Here is a 25,050-nt window from a genome sequence, read left to right as displayed (position 1 = left end):
CCAATATTCTAAACCACAGCAAATTCCCTATTTTTATCCATTAATGTCACTCTCAAACATCAACACCCACATTTACAATACAATGAGAATTTAATGTTTGCAGCTCATGTTAACCTGATTATGCTGTCCTGCCTGAAGTGCCACTGTGTTTACATGTAAAGTGATACTGAGGTGTACGCTCTGTGTCCCTTGTGAGTTTCCATAGTCAGGATCCCAGATTAGAAACAGTTAGAAGAACTGACATGGGAACATTTAGAGACCGGCTGGGGGTATGTTTACATCCTTGGTATTTTCAACGGCACCGCAGCCTATAATGTCTCTGGAGGTTGTCTGTGGTCAGACTCTGATGGATGGGCTAATTTCAGTGCTCACACATGGGCCATCTTATTAGCTCAAGTAGAAAAACATGTGGGCCTGGTTGGGATAAATTAGGCATTCATTCATTAGAACCAGTAAATTTAGTAGACTTCTAAGAATATCATATTAAGCTATACCTTAAAGGAATAGTTTAACATTTTAGTGAATTTGCTTTTTTGCTGAGAGTTAAATGAGAAGATTGATACCACTCTCTTATTTGTATGGTAAATATGAAGCTACAGCCAGGAGACTGTTAGCTTAGCTTAACATAATGACTGGAAGCAGGGCAACAGCTAGCCTGGCTCTGTCCAAAGGTTAAAAAAATACATTCCAGCACCTCTAAAGCTCACTAAATAACCTCACTGTGATGACAAGACTCCAGGAAGTCACTGTGCTCGGCCGAGAAATAGTCCCGGACATTAATCCCCTTGTAACCACAATTTGTTGTTATTCCACTTTGTTTTTTTAGTACAGATTAAACAAATGAGATATAACGTGTTAATAAGTGACCTTTAGAGTTACTGGTAGGCGGATTTTGTCACCTTTGGACAGAGCCAGGCTAGCTGTTTTCCCCCTGCTGCCAGTCTTTATGCTAAGCTAAGCTGTCTCTTGACTGTAGCCTCATATTTAATGGGCAGACATAAGAGTGGTATCGATCCTCTCGTCTAACTATCAGCAACAAGAAGAATAATAATATTTCTTTAACAAAATTAGTCTTTGAGGGGTGTGGGATTTCTAAACAAATAATCAGAGGCCACTCTGGCACCCGTGTGAATAGTGTGTCCTGTCAATATTGTCCTTATGGTAAGGAGCTATTTTCCCAGGAAAGCAGCCTATTTTTGGATGTATGCCAACAAAAAGAAATGAAAAGTCATACTTTGTACTGATCAACACCTCCGCTTTTAACAACAATGGAGAGAGAAATTTGAAGATAACTAAATACAAACTACAGCTGTACCTTTTTTTTTTAAAGCATTAAAAAAGGTGGATTAACGTTTGTTAAACAAGTATATAAGCTCTGTATCAAAATCACAATGAGTTAAATGAGTCCTGTTAGTTTTGTCGTTACTCATCCTTGAGCAGGCCTCACTGCACTTGAATGGGCTGCAGAACCAGTTCCACACAAAGAAACCCTGTGATTACAGGCTGACTAACAGGTTGTTAAGCACTGGCTGATATGACAGCACACACGGAAGAATAAGTAATAGTGACCGGCCACACTGAACTCAGCAAGTATTTCTTAGAAAAAAGACAATGATTCAAGCGATTGACGTGCCCTGTTGGAGTTGCTACTTGATGTTTTTTCCCCTTTTAATTATTTAATCCCTACTTTTAGTATCAGTTTGACGTAAATGAAACATCATAAAAGCACATCAAGTACGATCTCATTTCTGTCATTACTGAGATTAAGAATATGGTGAAAGAAGGCAAATGTCACTAATCAAACATTAGGTAAGGAAAGTTAGTTTGTATAGCACATTTCAACAACAAGGCAATTCAAAGTGCTTTACATAAAACATAAAATACATTAGAAATGTGACTGTTAAAACCACCCTGTAATTGGTTTTCTAAACCTTGTTATTTTTGCAACACAATGATATTGTGATTTACATAGGGTGTGAACTGTTTTCCCACCCTTCAGTATCTCAAAACCTGCTTGTAAAAACTGTTTTTGTGTGTATCTGCTCTGCCAGCCCAAGCATGCTCTCTGTTAATTCTGGGTGACGTTGAAACGAGCTCTGTCTTAACAGATTTGTGTTTCACTGGAAGTGAAACTGGCTGTGAAAGCTCTCTATCATGCTATTAAAGTCTCTTATTCACCACCACCCACCGCCCACCCCCACCCCCACCCTTTTTTTTTTTTTTTTTTCTCACTCTCAGGCGCACCAGGCTTTTCAGTTTGATAGACAGTCTGTGGCCCCCAGTGATGCCTCTTAAAGATCATGGAAACACACCCAGTATGTCCAGTGTAAGTTCTTACCATAGCAAGAATCATGTATCTTCTTCATTTTTATAAAAGGGGCTGCAACTAATGATTATTTTTATCATCAATTAATCTGCTGACTATTTTCCTTTTATTGATTAAATATATTTTCTTAAAAATGAAGATGCTCTTCACGCGCGTCTTGTTTTTATAGGAAGGTAGACCTGCAGGTCCAGCTCCGAGTTTCTGCTACCTGCTCTCTGGTCAGGAGAGCTCAGTTGAACCCACTGAGGGTCAGACTGTTTCCCCACTTTACCTTCCCTGCAGAAAACAAACCTTACGAGACCTACTGCAGGTGAACAGTTTCTCACGCACACAGGGAAAATTTTTAAAAATTGCTGCAGATTGTGATAACTTATCTTCAGTAGGTCATTCTCAAACCTGTTTTTTTCTTTTTCAGAATGAGCTTAAAACTTGCCGCTGCAGTTTTGCTGCCACTGTTATATACAAGAGAATAATGCAGGTACTTCTGTCTTTTTTTCTTATTCCTGACAAATACTGATTTCATTTGGCTTTAGTCAGGAGAACATTCTCGTGGAGCTCCTCAGTCATCCTTTTGAGATCATTTGAACCAACAAACTGATAAGATTGATCTCTGACGTAGAGAGCGGCATTCATATCGCTGTGAGTATGACAGTCTGTGTGCGGCCCAGGCGTTCTTTACCATTGATTGGTGTGACCTTTAAACTTTGGCCAAGATGAGATAGCAGCTCAGAACAAAGTGGTGGACTTTGCCACACGCTTCCACTGAAACAGAGATATACTTTTTAATGTTGTAGTACTAGTAACCAGCCTGCTGAATGAATGATCTCGTCAAAGCTGTTTTCAGGTCATTCTTAAACAGAAATGACAGTTTGCATCTAATTTGTGCTTTGTAAGCTTTTGTTATGTAAAATTTCCTTTAAGCTGTTTCTTTCTAGGTCATTCTGTGTGCCTTTGTCTCAGAAATTCTGTTATTTTCTGTCTATGTCTGCCTTTCTGTTTCTATACCAGAGCAGTGATGTAGGCCAGGGTGAGGTTTGGTTGGTGCTGACAGACCCCAGTCTTCAGGAGGAGCAGCCTGAGAGGCCGTGCAGGCGAACAGTGGCCCTGTGTGTGAACACTTCCTGTGTGCTCACTTCCTCTGTCCTCGAAGCACTAAATTCCCCCGCTGCCTGTCGCATGTCATTCAGAGATGTCATCAAAGATCATGGTAGAGCTTTATTGTGACTTGACATCCCATTCAACCACTATCTCTTTTATCTTATACAGTACGACTGTGGGCACAAGTCACCCTAACAGGGGTGGAAAGTAAATAAGAACATTTACTCAAGTACGATTCTGAGGTACTTGTACTTGAGTATTTCCATTTCCTGTTACTTTATATTAAGTACATTTAAGAGGAAAGTATTGTACTTTTTCCCCACTACATTTATCTGACAGCTATAGTTACTAGTTACCTGCAGTAGTGGTAGAAGTACTCAGATATTTTACCTAAATAAAAGTGCCAATACAACAATGTAAAAAGACTCCATTACAAGTCTGTCTTTTAGTAAGTGAAGAAGTATTATCAGCATACTTATATAAAATAAAAATAGTGGTTTTGCAGTGAAATGTCCCCTATGGCTGATGTGTTATTCTACGTCACATTATTAGATTGTTAAAGCAGCTATAATTCATATTTTTTAGAATAATGTATCAAATGACAATGTGTTTTTTCGTAGTGATGAACCTACCGAGAATTATCACCTGAATCTGGATCTCCCCTCTGCTTTACAGAGCTTTATAGTGAGTTTCAGCTCATTGTTTAGCTGTCCAGCCCGCAATGTTACTGTTTTGCTCAGCATCAAACAGCAGACAGACACAGTTAGAGACTAGCTGGTGGAGCATTTCACACTTAAAGAACCAGATATTTCCCTCAGGAGTTGGTAGAGACCAAAAACAGAGCTAAAAGAGAGTGAATATTGGACTCCGTAACAAAACAGGAAAAAACGCAGTGGTAAAATTGCGGTAGCCTAATAAATTCCATTGGCGTTCGAAAAACTCCAAACTTGACCAGATTACTTTTTTTTTAATCATTTTCTACCTTAGCCTACACTGACTGTTTTATTGGCCACATTAGCAGCAGCAGAAGAAGAAAAACACTGTGCTTGCTGTAACATGTGTCCAACGAGTTTGTGAGTTACCAACAAATTTGATAAACCCAAGTTTCTTTATTATAAATGAGACATTACAATTAGCAACTTCTTTTTTCATCTCCATGTGATGGCTGTGCCTGGTTGTTAGGTTAGTATGCTGTTCTGTTTGCTTTCCACATGCTGTACCACGTGTTTTCATTTCTAGTGAGAATTAGCTGAGTCAATGTCTGCAGGTAGATTTCAGCCGGAGCCTTTCTCACCGACCTGATTGTGCAATAAATATCATGTTGTTTCATTTGTAGACTTCGCTATCAAAACAAAAAAAGGTACACCTAAGAACATGAGTGTGGATATTTACATGTTGAAAAGAACCCTTCCTAGCACCTGCAGGCTATTGTAGCGATTTGTAACTACCAAAAACAGCCCAAACTCGGTTGTAGCACGCAGACAGTCTGCTCACGACATGATGTCATCAAACATTGCCTACATTTTTTGGGAGAGGAAAGAAGGAAAAACAAAGTTCTGCTACACAAATTCGTATTCAGTTTCTTATTTTTTTTACTTTTCTCTAAACTTTGATTTATTCGATAATTTGAGCAGTAAATGAAACTATGTGAGAAGTTTAGAGGAGAAATATCTCTTTGGTGGAACTGCTAACAACTCATAGACATCTGAAACTTGTTCTTCTGTATTGTATGGACATTTCTTCAGGAAATGCACCTAGTTACTTTCCACCACTGGTTACTTAGCAGTTTAAAATTTTGCATACAAAAAATATAAGTTTTTAGAATACAAGATTTAACCAGTGTTTCCCAACCTTTTTGGCTTGTGACCCCTTGGTGTCTGGTGTGAAGTTGGGGCTCCTTGTCACGTTTCAGATGTTTGAGTTGTTAGCAGTTCCACCAAAGAGAAATTTCACCTTTTAAATAACTGAGGCCCAAAGAGGTCAAATTATCCAGTATTTCATAAAAAAGCAAAGATTAGAGAAAAGTCCAAAAAAGTAAATACAAATTTGTGTAGCAGAACTTTGCTATTTCTTCTTTTCAACCCCATTAATCATCTCATGACCGACCCCTATGTCGGGAACCCCTGGAGTGAACTCCCCAAGTATATAAAGTAGTTAAAACTAGCTCCACCTCGACCTAAATGCTACTTTCGCACTAATGCATCAGTATTAACAATCTAAAGTCATACATAATATATCAGTCACGGGGGCATTTTTCTGTGCTATGACTACTTTTACTTTTGATACTTTAAGTACATTTTGTTGATAATACTTCTGTACCCTAACTAGTCTGCTGATTTGGGGATGAGCTCAATCAGTACTCTAGATTGTTTATGCATGTTTCCTTTGTAATAACATTTCAATTTCAAAACTTGTTCTCCAAATGTTCTCCAGGTGTTCTCCTGTGTGTGGAGCAGTCAGTTGTTGAGATGTGCCCTGTGGATCCTGAGGGCAACCTTCAATCCGCATCCAGTACACTGGTTTCACAGTCGCTGTCCGAGCCCCAGGCCAAGACCCTGCCCCAACCTGTGAGACTGGATCCCCTGAGTCCTGAGATCACGCCCAACTCCCTCTGCTGTGTCACAGGTCAGTTTCTCTCTTTCACGGAGTCCTGTGGTTTCCCTGTAACTCGCTTCATCTGAAGTGATTCCTGCAGAACATGCCCAATGTGTTGTTTTCTCAGGGGAAGAAAACCACTTGTTTTTTCATATATATGTTTACAGCTCAGTAAGAGGCCTTGATGTGGCTTCAAGGCACCGCTTTCTGCTGTTAGTTATTCAGTGTCCTCAGGCTGTCATTGTTTGGGACTTTATGAAATAAAAACACATGAAATATTGTTGGATTCTTGTCAATTCCCATGTCAGTTTTGAGTGAACTTAACATGCCTACTCCCCATAAGGCTTTAAATTACAGATGAGGGTGCAATACTGTTGTGAAAATAAGTTACAGTTTCAAGGAACTTAGCATTGTTTCCCTCAAATCTCTATTGCATACAGTCAGTGATGCACGTTTCATTACTTTTTTAAGCTTTTTACTATTTGCTAACATCAAATATGATTGCCACCAATTGCCACAGCTACGTAAATGTTGAAGAAACTTAGAACTGCTTTTCTGCTTTTATCAACCTCATTGCTTAAAGTAGAAGTTAAAAGTCCTTGTTGTGAAGTATTGCTTTGCTTTCTTCGATTCTTTTCTATTATGTAAATGTGGTGCAGAAAGGAACAGCCTAAATCAGATAACAATTTGCATCTGTCAACTTTGTGTAACAGATGCAGAGGGCATAGATCAAACTGTGAACCCTCTTGTTTCAGGCCCCTCTGGCCATACATGTTTGGTCAGGTGGCTGAAAAAAATAAAACAAACTATCTTTTGCACTTGTATGCGAATACTATCTTCTGGAAATTACCAGTGGAAAAACGCTCAGACCGGAATGTATGAGAACAATTTATCAGTGTTAAATTCAGTATCTTATTTAAGGTCCTGTGTTTGTGGGGCAGCAGCTCTGGTTGTTAAGTGAGATGATGTTGAGGTAGGGAGTACTCTGCTGCACTGCATTTATCACTGCAATCTCAGATAAGAATGAAAGGGACGTGTTTATCTCTTACACTCTGTCACAAACACACACACACTTTGAAACCTATGGGTAGATCATTTATAAGTGCTTCTTCTAGTTAGGTGTCAGTGTGTTTTACTTTAGCATCCACCAGTTGAAAATAACTTGAAATGTAAATAAAATGAATAATAAAAATAAGCTTGTTGTAACTATAGAGTAAACTAGAGAGGTACAGTGTACATGGATGTTTCCAAAAGATGATTCTGTGTGTTGATATTAAACTTTTAACAGTTTAATTTCTGCCTGCAGGGGTGATAGTTGGTGTGGATGAGAACACTGCTTATTCTTGGCCTGCCTGCAACCACTGTGGAAGTGACAACTTAGAGATGTTAGCTGAAAGACCGTAAGTTCTCAAGTCTTTTCAAAATAGCTTAATGTTAAACACCAGGGCAAATCGTAACTGTATTTTGTTTTCTTTTCACAGTCAAAACTTCCGCTGTGTTTCTTGTAAGTCAGTGGTGGACAAGCCAGACACAAAAATTCAACTGGAAGTGTTATTAAGTTCTTCATTAAGTAATTGCACTTTGAAGGTTAAGGTGAGAACAATGTTATTGGGTTTGCATTTCAATACCAATATTTTGATGTCTGCTGTATGGTGAATCAAGCTTCAAAAATCAAAATGTCTTCGGGTTGATCAAGTATTCTTTTACACTGTGTAACTCGCATGTTTTTAAAGGTATGGTTCAACATTTTGGGAAATACGTTTTTTCGCTTTCTTGCAGAGTTAGATGAAAAGATTGATACTTGATATTCTTCATGTCTGAACAGTAAATAACTACAGCCAGCAGCTATTGGCTTAGCTTAGCACAAAGACTAGAAACAGGGGAAGCACCTAGCCTGGCTCTGTCCAAAGGTAAAAAACCCTGCCTACCAGCACATCTAAAGTGTATTAATTAACATGTTATTTTTCATTTGTTCAATCTGTACAAAAGCCAGAGTGTAAAAGCGATGATTTGCCATTTGACGAGACGTGATGTGTCTGGCACAGGTGAAGTTTCTTGGTTGGGACCAATAACTTCCGGTAGTCTAAACTCCTAGCAACTTCTCTCACTTTAAAGGTGTTGGTAGGTGGATTTTGTTACCTTTGGACAGAGCCAGGCTAGCTGTTCCCCTCTGTCTCCAGTCTTTCTGCTAAGCTGACTGGCTGCTGGTTGTAGCTACATATTTAACCTACAAACATAAGAGTGGTATTGATCTTCTCATCTAATTCTTGGCAAGAAACTGAACAAGCTGAACCAGTGAACACAGTGAACAGAGAGCTTGTCCTCCAAGTGGGTGGGCGGGGTCCAAACCTTTTGACAAACAAGCCTCTGTCCTGTTGAAGTGTCTTTGAGCAAGACTTCTATAGTGAGACTCAAAGATAAAATTCATATGCTGCATAATAAATGGTTGAAGAAATAAAATCCTTCACTGTATGTGCATTTTTATGGCATTTTTATTATGGAAAACCTACTGTGACTTTGATCAGACTTATAAAATTATCAGTGTCTTATCAGCCAACTGATAACTCCTTCTATCAGTCTGTTACAGAGAGCACAGTATGTAAGTGTGACATTTGTTTTTCATTTACAACTTTAGTGTGATGATTAAAAAGACATTAATGGCTCCACACCTTTTCATCTCTCCAACAGCTGCAGCAAAAAACAATCATGTCCATCCTAAACACTGCAGCCCTAGAGTGTAATGAGGTAGGTTTGCATTTACAACCTGTTACATAACTCTGGGCTAAACCACACGGTGCATTGATCTTTTGTCAATATGTCCTGAAAGCGCAGTCATCCGTTCATGTCAGGGTGATGAAATCTGTTCTGTACCAAACTAAATAAATCTCTGAGTCATGCTGGTCATTGATACAGTCGAAGGAATTTGCTGCCAAAATACTGACGTAATCTTCCACCACCTCTTGTACTAAGTGATTTCTTTTTTAAGTTTGCATGCAGTTTTTACACTGAGAATATTTATAGTTCATTTTGGATATAACCTACAGGTGGTGGAGCTGTTCATAACCTTGCAAGTACAGTGCTATCTGCATTGTAGGCATTCATGCTGTTCACCAGGGGAGCTCATGAGTGCAGAATACGTTGTTAGATCAACAGAAAACGTGCTGACTAATGTGCAAAGGTCAGGGCCTAAGTGCACTCAGATATTCATCAGATTTAAAACCTATAAATATTTTTTTTTCATGTGCACATAGTGGAGGAAAATGTTTTAGAAAAAAGATGAGTTGTCAGCCTACACTTGTCTAAACAAGTAGTAAATAAAGTTGTATGTTTCAGTGTTCCAGGTGTGAGTGTTTTGATGTTTCAGTTCCCAGGTTACGATGTGGAGAATGTCCTGGGAAAAGAGGTGGGGCCCCTCGCCGTTTACGTCCGAGTCGTCACCAGGAAACCCACCCTCTGGATTGGCCTGGAAGAAATCTGCCTCTGAGGCTGTCAGGGCAAGTAGCTAATGATATCAATCCTCAGGCTTCAGCTGGCTCCAAGGATCTGCACACCAGGCCTTGGTCTGAGCCAGTTTACCTCCCCCCCCGAAGGCCTCCCTGACAGCTTGAGGCTGTGCCAAAGTGAACGGTCTGCAAGAAGACAAGGTCTTGTTTGTGTTAATGATATGTGATCCTGTGGACCAGGAATTGACAGCCCAAGGGCAGACCAGTGGCATGCTGTCTGTCAAAGCAGCCCACGTGGTTCATCAACTGGGATGGGACTTTTCAAACAGGACATTTGACTGTAAACACTTTTTTTTAAGTGGTCTAAAAGAAAATTAAAAAAAAAACTTTTCCCCCAACTCATCTACCTCTGTATTTAAGCTCACTGACACTGCCAATAAAAGTTGTATTTTTGCTGACTTGACTTTCTATTTCCTGTTGCACTTCTTGTGAGAACACACTTAAGCTGTTCCCTCAACATACATTAACCATTATATGCAAAAGACTACTCACAGACCAGGATTTTTCTGCACCTTTTCAGCAATTTTATTATAGATTCCATAAACAAAATGTTTTCAAGGTTTCATACAAACTATATAAAAGATCATGCTCTTATACAAAGTTTGGAATTATAAAACATGTACCATGTCAGGTATAACATCATGTAAATGCAGTGGTAAAATAATTTAATACAGAGAAAATCCCACAAAAATATGGCAGCAACATCATATATTTTCCAGTGCCATTATGGTAAGCTTAAAATACATCTGGTACAGATGGTAAAAAAACGAAATGTCTGTTGAGGTATGTCTCCTAAAAGCTCAGTTCATTGGATAATGAATTTGTCACCGGCTCTCTGCACTCGAGGAGCCCGCAAAGGAGGAGTTGGGCATCTGCTTGAAGAAATCTCTGAGCCCGGTGAGCTCTCTGGTTAGCTGCTCGATTGTTTTATGAAGTCTGTCGTTTTCAGAGCCCAGTTCAATCAGCTTCTGCTGCATCTCCAAGTTGCGCATCTTGGCTTTGTCCCTGCTTTTCCTCACTGCAATGTTATTCCTCTCTCGCCTCTGTCGGTACTCCATGCTGTACCTGTCTACCGACTTCTTCCCCTTTTCCCTCCCGATCTTCCGCGGGGAGGATTTGGCCGAGCTGGCATTGGAGACAGGCTCCGGGGTGGTGGGGGGAGTTGGCTGCCCCGTAGGGAGGCTGACAGAGGTCTGGGCGCAGGACTCGATCTGGGAAGGCAGGGATGAGGACATGTCGCTGTCACTCCAGTCGGACTCCTGCTTGATAGGCGCACTAAACGCCCCCTTATCCAGCCCGCTGTCCGCCTTCCTCTCTGCTGCGTATGTGGCTGACAGCTGCTGCATGCTGCCGAGCTGTATGGAGCTCTGCAAGTTGTAGAAATCCGCCTTCTCCTGCTTCACAGTGTTAAACAGGTCGAGGAAGAGCTCGTCGTTGCACAGCTCCAGGTTTGGCACGGCTGTCATGGACTCGATGTACTGGCTGAAGTCGATGGCGCTCTCGTCGTCGTACATGGCAGGGGCGGTGCTCAGCTCGACCATGGTGCCGTCCTCGCCCGCGCCGTCGCTCCTGCTGCCCGGCTTGCAGACCCCCTGCTGCGGGCCGCCCAGCTTGCCGCTCTCGTAGAAGTTAGCAGGCTCCATCGCCCAACTCATGTTGCATTGTGGAGATACGCAGTGGAAGTCCAGGCTGTATTTGTCACACATGAACCCTGGTGACTTGTCCACGTGGTTTAGGAAGGAAATAAAGTTGTTAAAATGTAACTCACGGGTGTGACAGCTATCTGCGCACAATAACGCTGCAGCGGCTTCGCTTTCTCAGCAGACGCCTTTCTGCCTTTTTCCTAAAAAATAATAAAATCTGATTTGGCTTTTGATCCCTGGGTGTTGACTGTCAGGAGCCTGTCACTGACAGCACTGAAACACTTCTTGTCACTTCTCTGAGGCGTCTGTACTTTCGCGGAGTGTTTTGTATCGTTTCCCCGCGCTGACGTCACACGCACCGCCCTCTCACGAGCCAGTCAAGCCAAAATGGAGGTCACGTGGTGTCCGTTAACTTCCCATTTGAGGAGAGAGGGGCGTGTTGCTCTTGCCACCCACTTTTTACTACGGTTGTATGAATGATTCAGAGTTGTTTACATAATGTAGGCTCTGGGTGTTTGGGATTAAGTTTAAGTGGTTTAATTGGTCACCAGCCCTGAATGTCTCTCTCAAACAGTGGTGGAGGAATATTCACATCGTTTACTTAAGTAAGAGTAGCAATATTTCACTGTAAAAATACTCCATTACAAGTCCTGTATTCAAAATTTCTTCATAGTAAAATTATTAGTGTAAGTGTAGTTAAAGTATAAAAAGTAAAAGTAGTCATTATGCAAGATGTTCCCTGTGTGTTACAGTACATTATTATATTATTGTATCATTATTACTGATGCATTAAACATGTAAGCGGTACTTTAATGTTGTAGTTGGTCGAGGTGAAGCTCATTGTAGCCTAACTAGTTTATATACTGTTGGGTAGTTTAATCTGAAACAGTACATCAAATCTTATAAACTGATCACATGTTTTGTTTGTAAAAGCTTAATCTGAAAAGTAACTATAGCTGTAAGATAAATGTAGTGAAGTATAAAGTAGCAGAAAATGGAAATACTCAAGTAAAGTATAAGTACCTCACATTTGTACTTAGTCATGTTCAACCGCTGGTCTCAAAAGTGGTCATATATACAAAATAGTATGTAATAAAAGTGTTACCGCGGGGGGAAAACCACCAAGTCAAAAGCAAGATACCCTCTTTTTTCATTACTCCTTCAGACATGCATTCATACTTTCTAATGGCTAGTAGTATGATGCTGATGTACGTCATAAAGATAAGTGACAGTTCATGAAGCAGAAATGTACTAACTACAGAATATAAACATGACTGTATATATTGTGTGTATGCCATACCAACACAAGACAATATACAGTATCTACTAGACTTGTACTAACAATGTACAGCATATTACCATCATTACCTGCATGAAGAGTTAAGAGAATGGTCTTTAGTTTTAGTTCAGTTTTAGTTATTTTAGCAAGCAATGTTATTACTTTATTTCGTATTTACCTTTTTGAGGTCCTTATGTTGTTTACGTATGATTTAGGATTAAGTTTAATTTGTCGTCCATCACCAGACCTATAAACGTCTGTCCCAAAAGTGGTCCAATGTAGAAAATAGCATGTGGTAAAAGTGTTGCTGTGGAGGGAAGACCACCAAAAACAAAGACAACATACCCCCTTTTTTCATTCATAACTTAAAATGGCAAGTACTATAATGCTGGTGTACTTTATGAGGACGTCTGACCCTTCAGTTAAGAGGAAATACATTGATTTGAAAGCATTTAAAGATATATAACAGATTTTTAGAATCAGCTTTATTGGTCAAGTGTGTTGAAACTGGAGCTGAAACGATTAAGTCATTAGTTGACTGACAGGAAATAAAACTGTTTTGAAAGGCGTTCAATTGTTTGTTGGTGCCAGCTTCTCCAGTGTGAGGATTTGCTGCTTTTCTTTGTCATTTAAGATGGTAAATTGAACATCTTTGGGATCTTTGAAATGACAAAAAGAGTCATTACTTTACAACCCTAGTAAACACATGCAGGGAATTTGACAAATGTTCTTACTGTAGTAGCTCTCAATCTACTTACACACAGAACAAATTTACAGAAGGATACAAAATTGGACACACCGAAACAAAGATTACAAGCTTAGCAAATAGGCAAACTTAAACATACAGTATAGCTATTATATGCAGGCAAGAGCTGATCCAATTGTGACTATGTACTAAACATGGGAAGTTATGGCACAGATAGTTGCAAGAATGCAGGAATAAACACTGAATGGATATTAAGTTACTCTCTTTACAGAGATGGTTTATGTGCATATGCTGAGAGTAAACAGTATAGACAGTCTGCTTACTAGACTAGACAATCAAGTGTCTGTATATCGCAGGCTATATTCATTGATGTTTACATTACGAAAACCCTTATTTACCCTGTCGTCACAAGTTATTAACATCATTACACTTTATATTACAATAATATTTGATGATAGATAGAGTACGATATAAAACCCAAAGGGAAATTGCACAAAACATGTATTAATTCTGTATAAAACTATAAAACACAGTAAATGCACTCTCTATGTGGCATCTGTTGATTTTAAATATTCTGCATGTACCATTTTATTGCACTGCAATAATAATGTGGTACTAATAAAGTGCAACATTAGGAGACATGCTGAACTGAAGGTGGTTGATAACTTCAAGGTGATGGATCAAAATGTTGCTGATTATCTTATTTTACAAATCTTATCTTTAAAAATCCCCCTTAAATGAAAGACACGTGTACTGACACCTCCTCAGAAGAAGTGTGCTATACTTTTCCTCTGTCAAAGCCCTTTTTAAAATGGAAACCGCGCCACACGGTGGTCAATGAGCGTACCTGCAAGGTAAAGTCGCATATTTTAACAAGTAAAAATACTTCGTGTTACTACCCTCATGCATTTTTATCACCAAATACTGCTCATTTTGCAACAAAGAGTCCACTTACTTTTTAAAATGTTCCTAAAGTTTCAAACTCTTAATAATAATAAATAATGAATTTCAAGCCAAGTTGCAGCCTGTATTTGGTAGACATTTCTTTAAAGAAATGTTTCCTAGTAGAAAAGCATTTCAAAAATCCTCATATTTTGGATAAAATTATATACACTACGATGACATATACAAGTATACATATTATTTGTTTGTTTATATTATTTTTTGCAGTATGAAACTCAAATCATTTTGTTTACTTTTTATTGGCTTATTTGTTATATTTTATATGCAATTATGAATTGCCTAGACTCAGTTCTCATTTTATGTTTTGAAAATGTAGGTAGTCGCGCTTTTATGTTTTGCTAGTGTTTATTTATTTATTTGTATTTTGAACTGTTTCAATAAAGAATAGGCAGTTAAAAGAAAAAGATAACTTAATGTTGGACCAAACCAAATCAGCTCAGGGTAGCTGTGAGCATAATGCCAAGCCCAGGAAACGTGTATCGTATTTTGGATATAATGTAGATAAAGATGTGTAGTTAGTTATATTCTAAACTGTTTATTTAATTTATTAAGACATTTTATTATGTTTAATCAAAGTCGTAGTGAGTGAAACTCAAGATGAGCACCCCTCTGCAGTGAAGGAATCGGCCGGAAAGACAAGGATGATCGTGGCCTGCTATTGGTCCAAAGTTTCCCGGGGAAATAACGTCACCCGTTGTTTCGCGCCAGATCTGCAGCACTCGGGCGTACACACAAGAAGAGGTAAGCATAGACTTCATTTAATTCACTTATTTCTTATTGATTATCTTGATTGAATCAAAGTTTCTGTTATTACTTACACATGTTTGTTTGATTGTGCAGTTATTTTATTTGCACGCTTACTTCTAAGTGTTAAATCAGGTCAAACAGTGCGCGTAGGTTTCAGCTTATTGTTTCCTCTGCAGCCACATGTCAGACGGTTGAAACGTTATAGTTAACTGACCCAGTCCACAAAAGTAGCAAAAACACATTGTAAAATAGTGCATATATAATAATTCAACAATAACGTTACACGTAAAGAAGTACCAGCATAGTGTTTTCAACTAAAAACTTAAACTATTATTCTGAAGTATTGGGAGTTAACTTATTAATGCTTAAACATGTAAAGGTAATGACGGTTGGCTAAGTGATGCTAGAAAACAGTTTCATTATACTTTTATGTAGTTTAACCTGTAGCTGTAAATGATATTTCGAGTTCATTGTTTGCTTTGCATGTAGAGTGTCTGCAGAGTAACCAGAGGAGCCAGATAAATGTATTGAGAAAAGTAGGTAGTGGACTTAAGTATGACAAAATTCAACTGCAGTATTAGTAAACTAATTTTTGTAACAACAAAGCCTACAACCCCTTATCAGCAACAAATAAATGAAAATAACAGGTTCACAAAATAAAGCAAATTTAATTACAATAAAATAACACAATATTGGGGACTATAAAGGACTTATCCACACTTTCACAATTTAGCTAAACATCAGAGCCCTCAGATTTGTCAGGTGAATAAATTAGAAAGTATCAAACATGTCTGATCTTGGTGTCACTAAGAGGATTATATTTAGCAGGTATTGGGGATATGAAGTATACATATAGCTCTTTTTGTCTACAGGCCCTGCAAGGCTGAGTGGACTAATCTAAACAAAACCTAGTATGAAACAAAACAACATGAAGGGCAGGGAAACAGTTCTAAGACTCTTTGGCAATCGCCTTGTAAAATGTTGTGGCTGCACTAAAGCACAAACTCCAGCTCATTCAAAAGTGAAGTTGTCATCCTCCCTGGTCTCCAACAGAAAACAAGCACAATCAAACACACCTACCCGACTTTCTTAAATCAGTTGGCAGTTGGTTGAAATCTATCAACACAGTGTTATACTAAAAATGCTACTTGTTTTATTTCCGCTGCAGAAGTCAGTTTCTTTTGGCTAAAAATGTATTCACTTTGATCCATTTGATCTTTAGATATCCCAACAACAATGTCTTCCCCAACATCGACTCCTGGTGGCCGCAAACGAGGAAGGAACACCAACCCACCCACACGTACGTGCTGTGCCACTGAGATGATTGTATACTGTGTGTGTGTGTGTACATACCTACCTGTGTATATACTTATTAACTTGTCTTTGTGGATTGTGTGTCCTCAGCCAGCAGTGAGGACCCCACCTCGCCTCCCTCTCAGCGGCGCAGAGGCCAGGACTCCTCCACCGGGGACCTGATGCCGATGCCCACCTCTCCGGCCACCGACATGCTCAGTCCAGCTGCACCTCAGGACACTTCTCTGCTCTCCAGCCCACGTCCCTCAGGTACTAACACACAATCTTATTTTGGTTTGTTTTAGCCTTAACCAATTGAAATGCAGGAAAGTTTTAATGTTCTTTTGTTGTGACACATCTGAGTTAACTCCTGAGTGGTAAAACAAGTGTCTTTCTTTAACAGTCCTACCCAATGAAGTGGACATGAGCTCCCCTCTGATGTATGGGACCCCCAGCTCCAGGGTTGAAGGAACCCCACGCAGTAGTGTGCGTGGCACCCCAGCCAGACAGCGTCCTGATCTGGGGTCAGTCAGGAAGGCTCCACAAGTCGATCTACACTCTGAGCCGGTCAGTGGAGGAGTCAGGAATATTCAAAAAGTTATTTAGATTGTGTTGATTGCATGAGCCAGGATGAGATAAATTTAATACGGACGACAAACTCAAAACCACAGTAGTTAACACTTTACATGTTGTTTTGCAGCCAAGTGCCGATGGTGCTGTAGCCAGTGAGCCAAACGTAGGCCAGAGACTCGTGATCTGGGGGACTGATGTCAATGTAGGGACCTGCAAGGAGAAGTTTCAGGTATGAAATCCTACAATTCAGCTATTATAAAAGATTTGCTATCCTTAGTACAGATGAGTTAACTGTTTGCATGCTTTGCGTCACTTTGCTTTCAGAGGTTCCTGCAGAGGTTCATTGACCCAACCTCCACCGAAGATGAGAACGCTGGTCTGGACCTGAACGAGCCTTTATACATGCAGAAGCTGGAAGAGGTAGTGTACTTATTTATCTGTTCATTTCATTGTGGTCTGTTTCTCTGAGTGTTACATGCTTCTGTTTAGGCCGATCTGTACTTAAGTTTAAATCAAACTCACACTATATGATGTTTGTAAATGTATTTTATTCCTATGCATTTTCCAGCCATTTATTTCCTTTTAATATACAGGAAATGAGGGGAGGGGTGATTTAAGGCTAATCACAGGAAATCTCAGATTTAATCTTAAATATGTCTTCTTTTTTTTCCCCCCTCACAGATCAGTGTTGTCGGTGATCCAGTGCTGAATGTGAATTGTCTGCATGTGCAGTCCTTTGATGCAGATCTTTACAGGCAGCTCATCTGCTACCCACAGGTAGATATTTTGTAATAATATATTTCCATAACCTCATGTGCATTACAAAGTCAATTTGGACAACTTTGATCCAAAATATTTACCTGCACCGTGGTTGCATACCTTTTTGCTACATTCTTAAATAAAGTGAATTAAAAATTATAAAAACAGAACAGAAATGTACCCAACAGCCACACAATAATAAATCAATGTTAAAAAGAGATTGGCAGAAAAGATCTAGGCTGCAGCTTATTATGCCTAACCTTCTCACAATACAAAAATATGAGAATTCATAAAGAAGCTACACAGTCCTGAATGCAGTGGTAATTGACTATTGGGATTATTGTTCTCACACTTGATCTACAGGATGTTTTAAGCATCTTTGTCCTGCTTTTAAAGTTAAAATTATACTTAATTTCTCCAGTGGCTGTTTGACAGCATATTGATGCTAATAAGTGAGTAATTTGTTCCCTTTGCAGGAAGTGATCCCAACCTTCGACATGGCAGTCAACGAGCTTTTCTTTGAGCGTTTCCCAGACTCCATCCTGGAGTACCAGATCCAAGTCCGCCCCTACAACGCCCTGAAAACCAGAAACATGAGGAGCCTGAACCCAGAAGGTGTGTGGATTCATTACTCCAGCCCATGTCACCGGATGCGTACAAAGTGAAATCACACTTTTTAGGACTACCGTACCAAGATATTCTATCCCATATTTAGTGTGGGATTTCTGTGAATATTGTTCCTTGCTTTGATTCCTTGTGTGCCTTGTGTGTTGTTTCCACAGACATCGATCAGCTGATCACTATCAGCGGCATGGTGATCCGCACCTCGCAGCTCATCCCCGAGATGCAGGAGGCTTTCTTCCAGTGCCAGGTGTGCGCCTACAGCACCCGTGTGGAGGTGGATCGTGGGCGCATTGCTGAACCGGCTGTGTGTCGCCACTGCAACACCACCCACAGCCTGGCCCTCGTTCACAATCGCTCCGCCTTTTCAGACAAACAGATGGTGAGAGTTCGATGGGGTTGGTAATGTGGCAGATTGCTTACAGTCAACGACGCCTAATCTCAGATATGTTAAGTGGTAATTAGTGATGCGTTGCTGTTGAGGTCATGACATCTGTTCGTTTATTGATCTTGTTTTACAACAGATCAAAATTCAAGAGTCTCCTGAAGACATGCCGGCTGGTCAGACGCCTCACACAACTATTGTCTATGCTCACAACGACCTGGTGGATAAAGTGCAGCCAGGAGACCGCATAAACATCACCGGTAAGATTTCCTAAATCTCTACTGCTAGGGCTGCAACTAATGAGTGGTTTTATAGACCAAACGATAAATAATGAAATGTCACAAAATAATGAAAATTGATCATCACAGTTTTCCAGAGCCAAATGCGACGTCTTCTGATTGCTTTTTTTTTTGTTCAACCAACTTCCCAAAACCTCAAAATATTCAATATTCAGCGATTTTTAAAACAGATAAAAAGAAACAAATCTTTACATATGAGAAGCTGGAACTAGATAATATTTCAAATTTTTTGCTTGAAAAAGGACTTAAAACAATTGAGTATTAGAATAGTTGCATATTCATTTTCTGGCAATAGACTACACGTTTCAGCTCTAATAGTTTGTAAAATGTGATAAAATTGTGAAAAATGCCAGTCACAATCCTAAGCTGACAGCTTCATATTTCTTGTTTTGTCTAACAAATATTATGAAACGTAAATCTATTCATTTTACAATGATATAAAACACAGAAAAGCAGAAATTCCTCACATTTGAGAAGCAAGAGCCAGCAAGTGTTTGTCTTGTCAATCATCTTATTGTTTCAACACTGATCTGCTCTCTAGAGTTCGTACAAGGACAGTAAATCAGTCCATGTTTTCACTCAATACACATCCTAACAGCTGCTCAAATGTCCCTGCAGGGATCTACAGAGCAGTCCCCATGCGCGTCAACCCGTTTCAGAGCAATGTGAAGTCGGTGTACAAGACGCACATCGACGCCATCCACTTCCGTAAGACGGACGAGAAGCGCCTGCACGGTTTGAGCGAGGAAGCCGAACAGAAGCTCTTCACTGAAGACCGAGTGCAGACCCTGAAGGAACTGGCAGCCAAGCCAGACGTCTACGAACGCCTCTCCTCTGCCCTCGCACCAAGTATCTATGAGCATGAGGACATCAAAAAGGTGTGTGTGTGAGAATGGCTGCTAGCCAAAATATGTGTGTTTAACTGTACAAGCACCCAGTAACGAATAATCACGTAATCACAAGTTAACAACACAAACTCGCAGTCACACTGAATCGCACGATTTGCCAATAACATTCTGGTTATTGCATTTAATGCCCAACATGCATTTTAAGAAAAGCCAACAGCAATGTTGTTGCAATTAATGACTCATGTATGTGTGCTAGTTTCAGGGCTCTGGTATTGTGCATACTGGCTTACTGGGCTAATAGACCTTTTCACAGCGGACGCTTAGGCTCGTCATAGCAGGAAAAGCACATGTGTCATTGTTAACATTAAAAATATCATTAATTTCCCGTTCATTTCACATCATTTATTTCCCCAAAACAAAGTCTGGAAAAGGCAGCATCCTGCGCTTTTTTCTTTTTTTTCTTTTTAAAGCATAAGAATGACCTTGTGGTGATTATTTTGGTGAATTTTAGTAATGGCCTAACAAAGCTGCTGGCATGTTCATCAGAGCATGTACAACAGCAGTGTGCTCTCTTTTTTTTCTTTTTTAAAGGACACATCATGCAGTCAACAAGAAAACAGTTGCACCTGTGAGAATCTCCATAAGACAAAAAGAGGAAATAATAATTTAAACAAAATAAAAAAATTTAATGAGATAAAACAATGAAAATAAAGGAGAGGGAGAAATGTCTGAGTCATTAATGTTATTAGTTCCAGCTGGAATTTTCCTACTTTGACGAGTCAAAATGTCTGAAAAGGGTCTTTTGTTCACTTTACTTGGTTGGAATGATCAAATAAGTTTGGTAAAATGTTCTGCAGCCTTTTTAAAACAGAAAAAGACAACAATGAAGCCTTACATTATGTTCTTATATTATGATCCAACCAAAATCCCAGGTCTATTCTAATCACAGTATTGATATTATACCTATGTATCCCAACTCTAGATTGAATTATGCTTCTAAATAGTAACTTGATATAGAATTGTTGTTAGTAGTTTGAGTATTTATTTCCCTCTGTGTTGGTTCCAGGGCATTTTGCTGCAGCTGTTTGGCGGCACTCGTAAGGACTTCAGTTCGACCGGCCGCGGCAACTTCCGGGCAGAGGTTAACATCCTGCTCTGCGGAGACCCCGGAACCAGTAAGTCCCAGCTTCTGCAGTACGTCTACAACCTGGTGCCCCGCGGACAGTACACGTCGGGGAAGGGCTCCAGCGCTGTGGGTCTCACCGCCTACGTGATGAAGGACCCAGAGACCAGGCAGCTGGTACTGCAGACCGGAGCTCTGGTGCTGAGCGACAACGGCATCTGCTGCATCGACGAGTTCGACAAGATGAGCGACAACACTCGCTCTGTGCTGCATGAGGTCATGGAGCAGCAGACCCTCTCCATTGCCAAGGTATGTTTGACAAATTTTAAACATGTATAGGCAGATTAGGAAAACTCAAACATGTTTTATTTAGTTACAAATGGAAATTAGTTGATGATTCTCACTCTCTTTTTTTCCCCTTCTATGTCTGCAGGCTGGAATTATTTGCCAGCTAAACGCCCGCACCGCCGTGTTGGCCGCTGCTAACCCTGTTGAATCTCAGTGGAACCCCAAAAAGACCACGATTGAGAACATCCAGCTGCCTCACACACTGCTGTCCAGGTGAATACCAGCAGTCAGCACAATCACACTGAAACACCTGATAGAAAATTATTTTCACGATCTTGATCACAGTTAAAATGTTGCTAAAAAGGTTGGTACTTGAGCAAATTGGCAGCATTAATCAGCTATAAAAGAGGTCTGGAAATCAGCACTTTGGCACTGTGTGAGTTTTCAAAGCAACATGAGATCCTCAGATGCAGCATCATCTGTGCCTAAAGTGCAGGTGAATCAGTAATGGATTAATACAGTAAAGTGAGGAACAGATTCAAAACCCTTCTGCATTTTCCCCATTGTCTCTAGTCATTACATCTAATCTAGAGCCTGGTCCTTTACTAATCATCCTATGCTCATTTTAATCAAAGACGAACCTCACTTCAGCTCAAACACCTTCCGTCCTTTTCCCTCATTACCGCAAAAAAACAATACTCATGTATTGGGGAAAAAACTACTATCCCAGCTGCTAAAAATATGGCAGGTTGACGTAATGCCTTACATTTAAAGAAAGATTGAAATTCTTTTTTAAAAAAACAAAACAAAACAAGCTCAATTTGATAGAATTTGGCAACCCCTTATTTTTAGTCCCTTGCAGCTTGAAAAGAGGAGACAAAATAGTGATAAATAGGAAATTTGGGCAGGTTATGGTGACAGTGTGGGATTATCTAATCTTTGTTGCCTCCGTTTATTATTATTACTGTTCCTGTTTTTCACTGATCTTAACATCCATTGACTTAATAATTGTTAAACTGAGCTACAGTGGAATCATTCGTGTCTTTTTAATTGAAGCAAACTGCCAGGTAACCAACATTGATAAAGACTAACAGGCACTACAGTATACAGGACTCACCCCCCCTCCCCCCAAAAAAATGCTACTAATTGGCATCCAACCTAATGTCATCCTGCTGGTCACGTTGCAGGTTTTTAACACTGCATTATGTCATCCGTCAGATTCGACCTCATCTTCCTGATGCTGGATCCCCAAGATGAGGCTTACGACCGCAGGCTGGCCCACCACCTGGTGTCGCTGTACTACCAGAGCGAGGAGCAGATGGAGGAAGAGTTCCTTGACATGTCTGTGTTGAGGGACTACATTGCATATGCACGAACGTACATTAATCCAAGGCTGAATGAGGAAGCCAGCCAGGCCCTCATTGAGGTTTGTTTTCTCTAAGAAGTCTTTTAAGTGTTAACAGTAAAGCAATATTAATTTAATGTCAGCCGTCAATTGACCTCGTGCATGTTGGTCCTCAGGCCTATGTGGACATGAGGAAGATAGGCAGTGGTCGGGGGATGGTGTCCGCCTACCCCAGACAGCTGGAGTCCCTGATCCGCTTAGCAGAGGCCCACGCCAAGGTGCGCTTCTCTGAGAAGGTGGAGACCATTGACGTGGAGGAGGCCAAGCGGCTGCATCGAGAGGCCCTCAAACAGTCGGCCACTGACCCCAGAACAGGATTTGTTGACATCTCTATTCTCACAACAGGTATGCAACACAGCGCCTCATGAATATTAACTGCTTGATTTGGATGCATTTAATAATATAATAATAATAATAATATCAGCAGCAGCAGCAGCAACTATTTATGGAGGAAATGTGAGATATGAGAATGGGTGAGAATGAATATTAAAAGGGGCACTCCATCCAAAATCTTGCTTATTATCAAATACCAAAAACCTCCTTGGTAGTTTTATGTGACCAAAAAAAGCGTCTGACTGGGAAAGCAACAAATGGAAGCAGTATATTAGAGCTGCTGGATAATTAAAAGTTTCAGTCTTTTTTTTTTCTTCACACAATATGACAAACATTCATCGGTTCCAGCTTCTCAAATGCACAAATTTGTTGCTTTTCTTCGTCTTATGTGATGGAAAACTGATTACCTTTGTGTTTTGGACTGTTTGACGTCACCTTGGGTTTCGGGGTTATTGTGACGGGCATTTTCTTTTTTACTAACAGTTGCTTAGTCAGAAATAAACTGCAGATAAATCAAAACGAAAATAATCATAACTTGCAGCCGGACAGTGTATTTGATTGTATTAATTTGTGATTCCAGGTATGAGTGCCACCGGCCGCAAGCGCAGGGAGGAGGCAGCCCAAGCCCTGAAGAAACTGATCCAGGCCAAGGGAAAGACACCAGCCATGAAATACCAGCAGCTGCTCGATGACTTCAGAGGACAGTCTGAAACTGTAAATATTTTATTTTGACTTTCATTCTACTACCTTTTCAAAAAAAAATCATTAAGATTTTACCAAATTTAATTTTCAGCTCCTGAGAATTTCAGTGCCCTTGAGAACAGTGTGCTCCTGAACAAGAGCAGAGATCTTTAATTTCTAGGCCACAACGTTGATGTAATGTACAGTCATGCTTCATTAGATACAGCCAGCCAGTTCTCAGCAGTTAAAGTGCACGGGAAATAAATCTTTTTAATGTCTTGACATTTGTAAAAACCATTGTGGATCTATGTGATGGAAATGAAAAAATGGCTTAAAGTTTGATTTATAAAAAAATATATATATATTTTATGGTTGCAATTTACCATAAATACAGTGTTGGTAATAAAATTAAATTCAGCCAAAGTAATATTTTAAAATATTATAAATTATCCATTTTTAACAAACACAACCACTTCCTGTAATGACTTCCTCCTTTGTCACTTTGTTTTCAGGCAATCACTAAGGAGCTGTTCGACGAGGCGCTCCGAGCGCTGGCTGACGAGGATTACTTGACGGTCACTGGAAAGACTGTTCGTCTCCTCGCCTAAGGCACACCCTGCAATTATGTACAGTCCTTAATTTTAAATCCTATCTTGTTGTAAAAAAGCTTTGTATAATTGAACCACCATATGTTTTCTGGGCGTATTAGATGTTTGAATATACTTGGATTTAGAGACATGATTCAGAATAACCACGAGTCATTCAACTTTTGGTGTCCTGTTCTGATTTAAAAAAAAAAAAAAAAAAAAAAAAAAAAAAAAAAAAAAAAAACACATATACTGGCTAATATTTAAAAGTGCTTGCATTTCATTTGTTTACCTGTTTTCAAGTAATGCTATTTTTGTGCTGTGTTATGGTAAAAAGCTCTTTCTTCCAACTTTGTAATTGTACATTGTAATGACTTGAGTTTGTTTCTCTTTTGTTTGTTTTTTTTTGGGATGTTTAGGTTGAGTATGTTACTTTTTGTATCACGTTTCTAAATACTGTGGACAATTGAGTACGTATTATTTCCACAAAGTTGAATTGTCCTTGTAGCTTGCATTGACTACTTGTTAATAGAGGGAAAATAAAATGTTGCTCACTGAAAATGCTTGGAAAGTTTCTTTTTTCCAGTGGTTCTAAGTTTTAGTTGAATTAAATAACAGTTTTCTCATCATATTTTCCCCCGAGTATCTTAAAGGTTGTTGAAGTAAAATTAATCTGCACTCTTGGCAGTATCATATATTATGTTCTGCACCAGGTTGTTCCAGCTCTTCATTGAAGCTATTATGTTGACATTGAGTGAAATATTCAAACCCAAGACTTAATGTTTTTATGGCTGCACTATTTTATCAAATGGAAATAATCTACATGTCTTGTCCATCATTGTATACACATTCTCATAATTGGCCAGCAGATTTAGTATATTTGGAAACTGTGGGTTTGCCACAAGAACTTCAGTTATGTTTGAGGGTTGCAGCATGAGTACACAGGAGTTTGTACTGAAACCGGTTGGGGTCAGTGAGGTCGAAGAGGTTAAAGA

The 25,050-nt window shown here is 39.7% G+C and overlaps 3 protein-coding genes across 11 annotated transcripts in view; 2 read left to right on the top strand and 1 right to left on the bottom strand.

Moving 5' to 3' along the window:
• Window positions 1-9,920, top strand: part of spidr (scaffold protein involved in DNA repair) — a 32,263-nt gene extending 22,343 nt beyond the window's left edge. For all 9 annotated transcript variants that reach the window (XM_044220496.1, XM_044220497.1, XM_044220495.1 and 6 more), the window contains 9 exons: window positions 2,239-2,326; window positions 2,496-2,636; window positions 2,742-2,804; window positions 3,335-3,533; window positions 5,858-6,049; window positions 7,326-7,419; window positions 7,501-7,612; window positions 8,708-8,764; window positions 9,384-9,920. In XM_044220496.1, the coding sequence (XP_044076431.1) occupies window positions 2,239-2,326; window positions 2,496-2,636; window positions 2,742-2,804; window positions 3,335-3,533; window positions 5,858-6,049; window positions 7,326-7,419; window positions 7,501-7,612; window positions 8,708-8,764; window positions 9,384-9,503 (1,066 nt within the window). In that variant the 3' untranslated portion in view covers window positions 9,504-9,920. The remainder of the gene's footprint in view (window positions 1-2,238; window positions 2,327-2,495; window positions 2,637-2,741; window positions 2,805-3,334; window positions 3,534-5,857; window positions 6,050-7,325; window positions 7,420-7,500; window positions 7,613-8,707; window positions 8,765-9,383) is intronic.
• Window positions 9,921-10,023: 103 nt separating this feature from the next.
• On the bottom strand, window positions 10,024-11,476 carry cebpd (CCAAT enhancer binding protein delta). The gene has a single exon (XM_044220505.1). It carries the CDS (start codon window positions 11,226-11,228, stop codon window positions 10,347-10,349), a length of 882 nt encoding a protein of 293 aa, XP_044076440.1. The 5' UTR covers window positions 11,229-11,476; the 3' UTR covers window positions 10,024-10,346.
• A 3,267-nt stretch (window positions 11,477-14,743) lies between these two features.
• On the top strand, window positions 14,744-24,616 carry mcm4 (minichromosome maintenance complex component 4). The gene is made up of 17 exons (XM_044220504.1): window positions 14,744-14,854; window positions 16,083-16,160; window positions 16,265-16,423; window positions 16,557-16,720; window positions 16,854-16,955; window positions 17,051-17,146; window positions 17,408-17,503; window positions 17,962-18,100; window positions 18,268-18,488; window positions 18,631-18,751; window positions 19,409-19,668; window positions 20,705-21,070; window positions 21,195-21,322; window positions 22,268-22,475; window positions 22,571-22,799; window positions 23,368-23,501; window positions 23,981-24,616. Exons 1-17 carry the CDS (start codon window positions 14,755-14,757, stop codon window positions 24,074-24,076), a joined length of 2,697 nt encoding a protein of 898 aa, XP_044076439.1. The 5' UTR covers window positions 14,744-14,754; the 3' UTR covers window positions 24,077-24,616.
• Window positions 24,617-25,050: the final 434 nt, after the last annotated feature.

Source organism: Siniperca chuatsi, linkage group LG13 (genome assembly GCF_020085105.1).
Source record: "Siniperca chuatsi isolate FFG_IHB_CAS linkage group LG13, ASM2008510v1, whole genome shotgun sequence".
Classification (NCBI taxonomy): domain Eukaryota; kingdom Metazoa; phylum Chordata; class Actinopteri; order Centrarchiformes; family Sinipercidae; genus Siniperca; species Siniperca chuatsi.
The sequence above is the reverse complement of the archived record's forward strand: the minus strand, read 5'-3'. Positions and strand labels throughout refer to the sequence as shown.

Coding starts and splice junctions, on each gene's coding strand:
- cebpd (XM_044220505.1), bottom strand. CDS start 11,228: ATGTGTGACAAATACAGCCTGGACTTCCACTGCGTATCTCCACAATGC.
- mcm4 (XM_044220504.1), top strand. CDS start 14,755: ATGATCGTGGCCTGCTATTGGTCCAAAGTTTCCCGGGGAAATAACGTC. Junction 17,504..17,961: donor AGCTCATCTGCTACCCACAG/GTAGATATTTTG, acceptor TTCCCTTTGCAG/GAAGTGATCCCAACCTTCGA. Junction 19,669..20,704: donor AGCATGAGGACATCAAAAAG/GTGTGTGTGTGA, acceptor TGTTGGTTCCAG/GGCATTTTGCTGCAGCTGTT.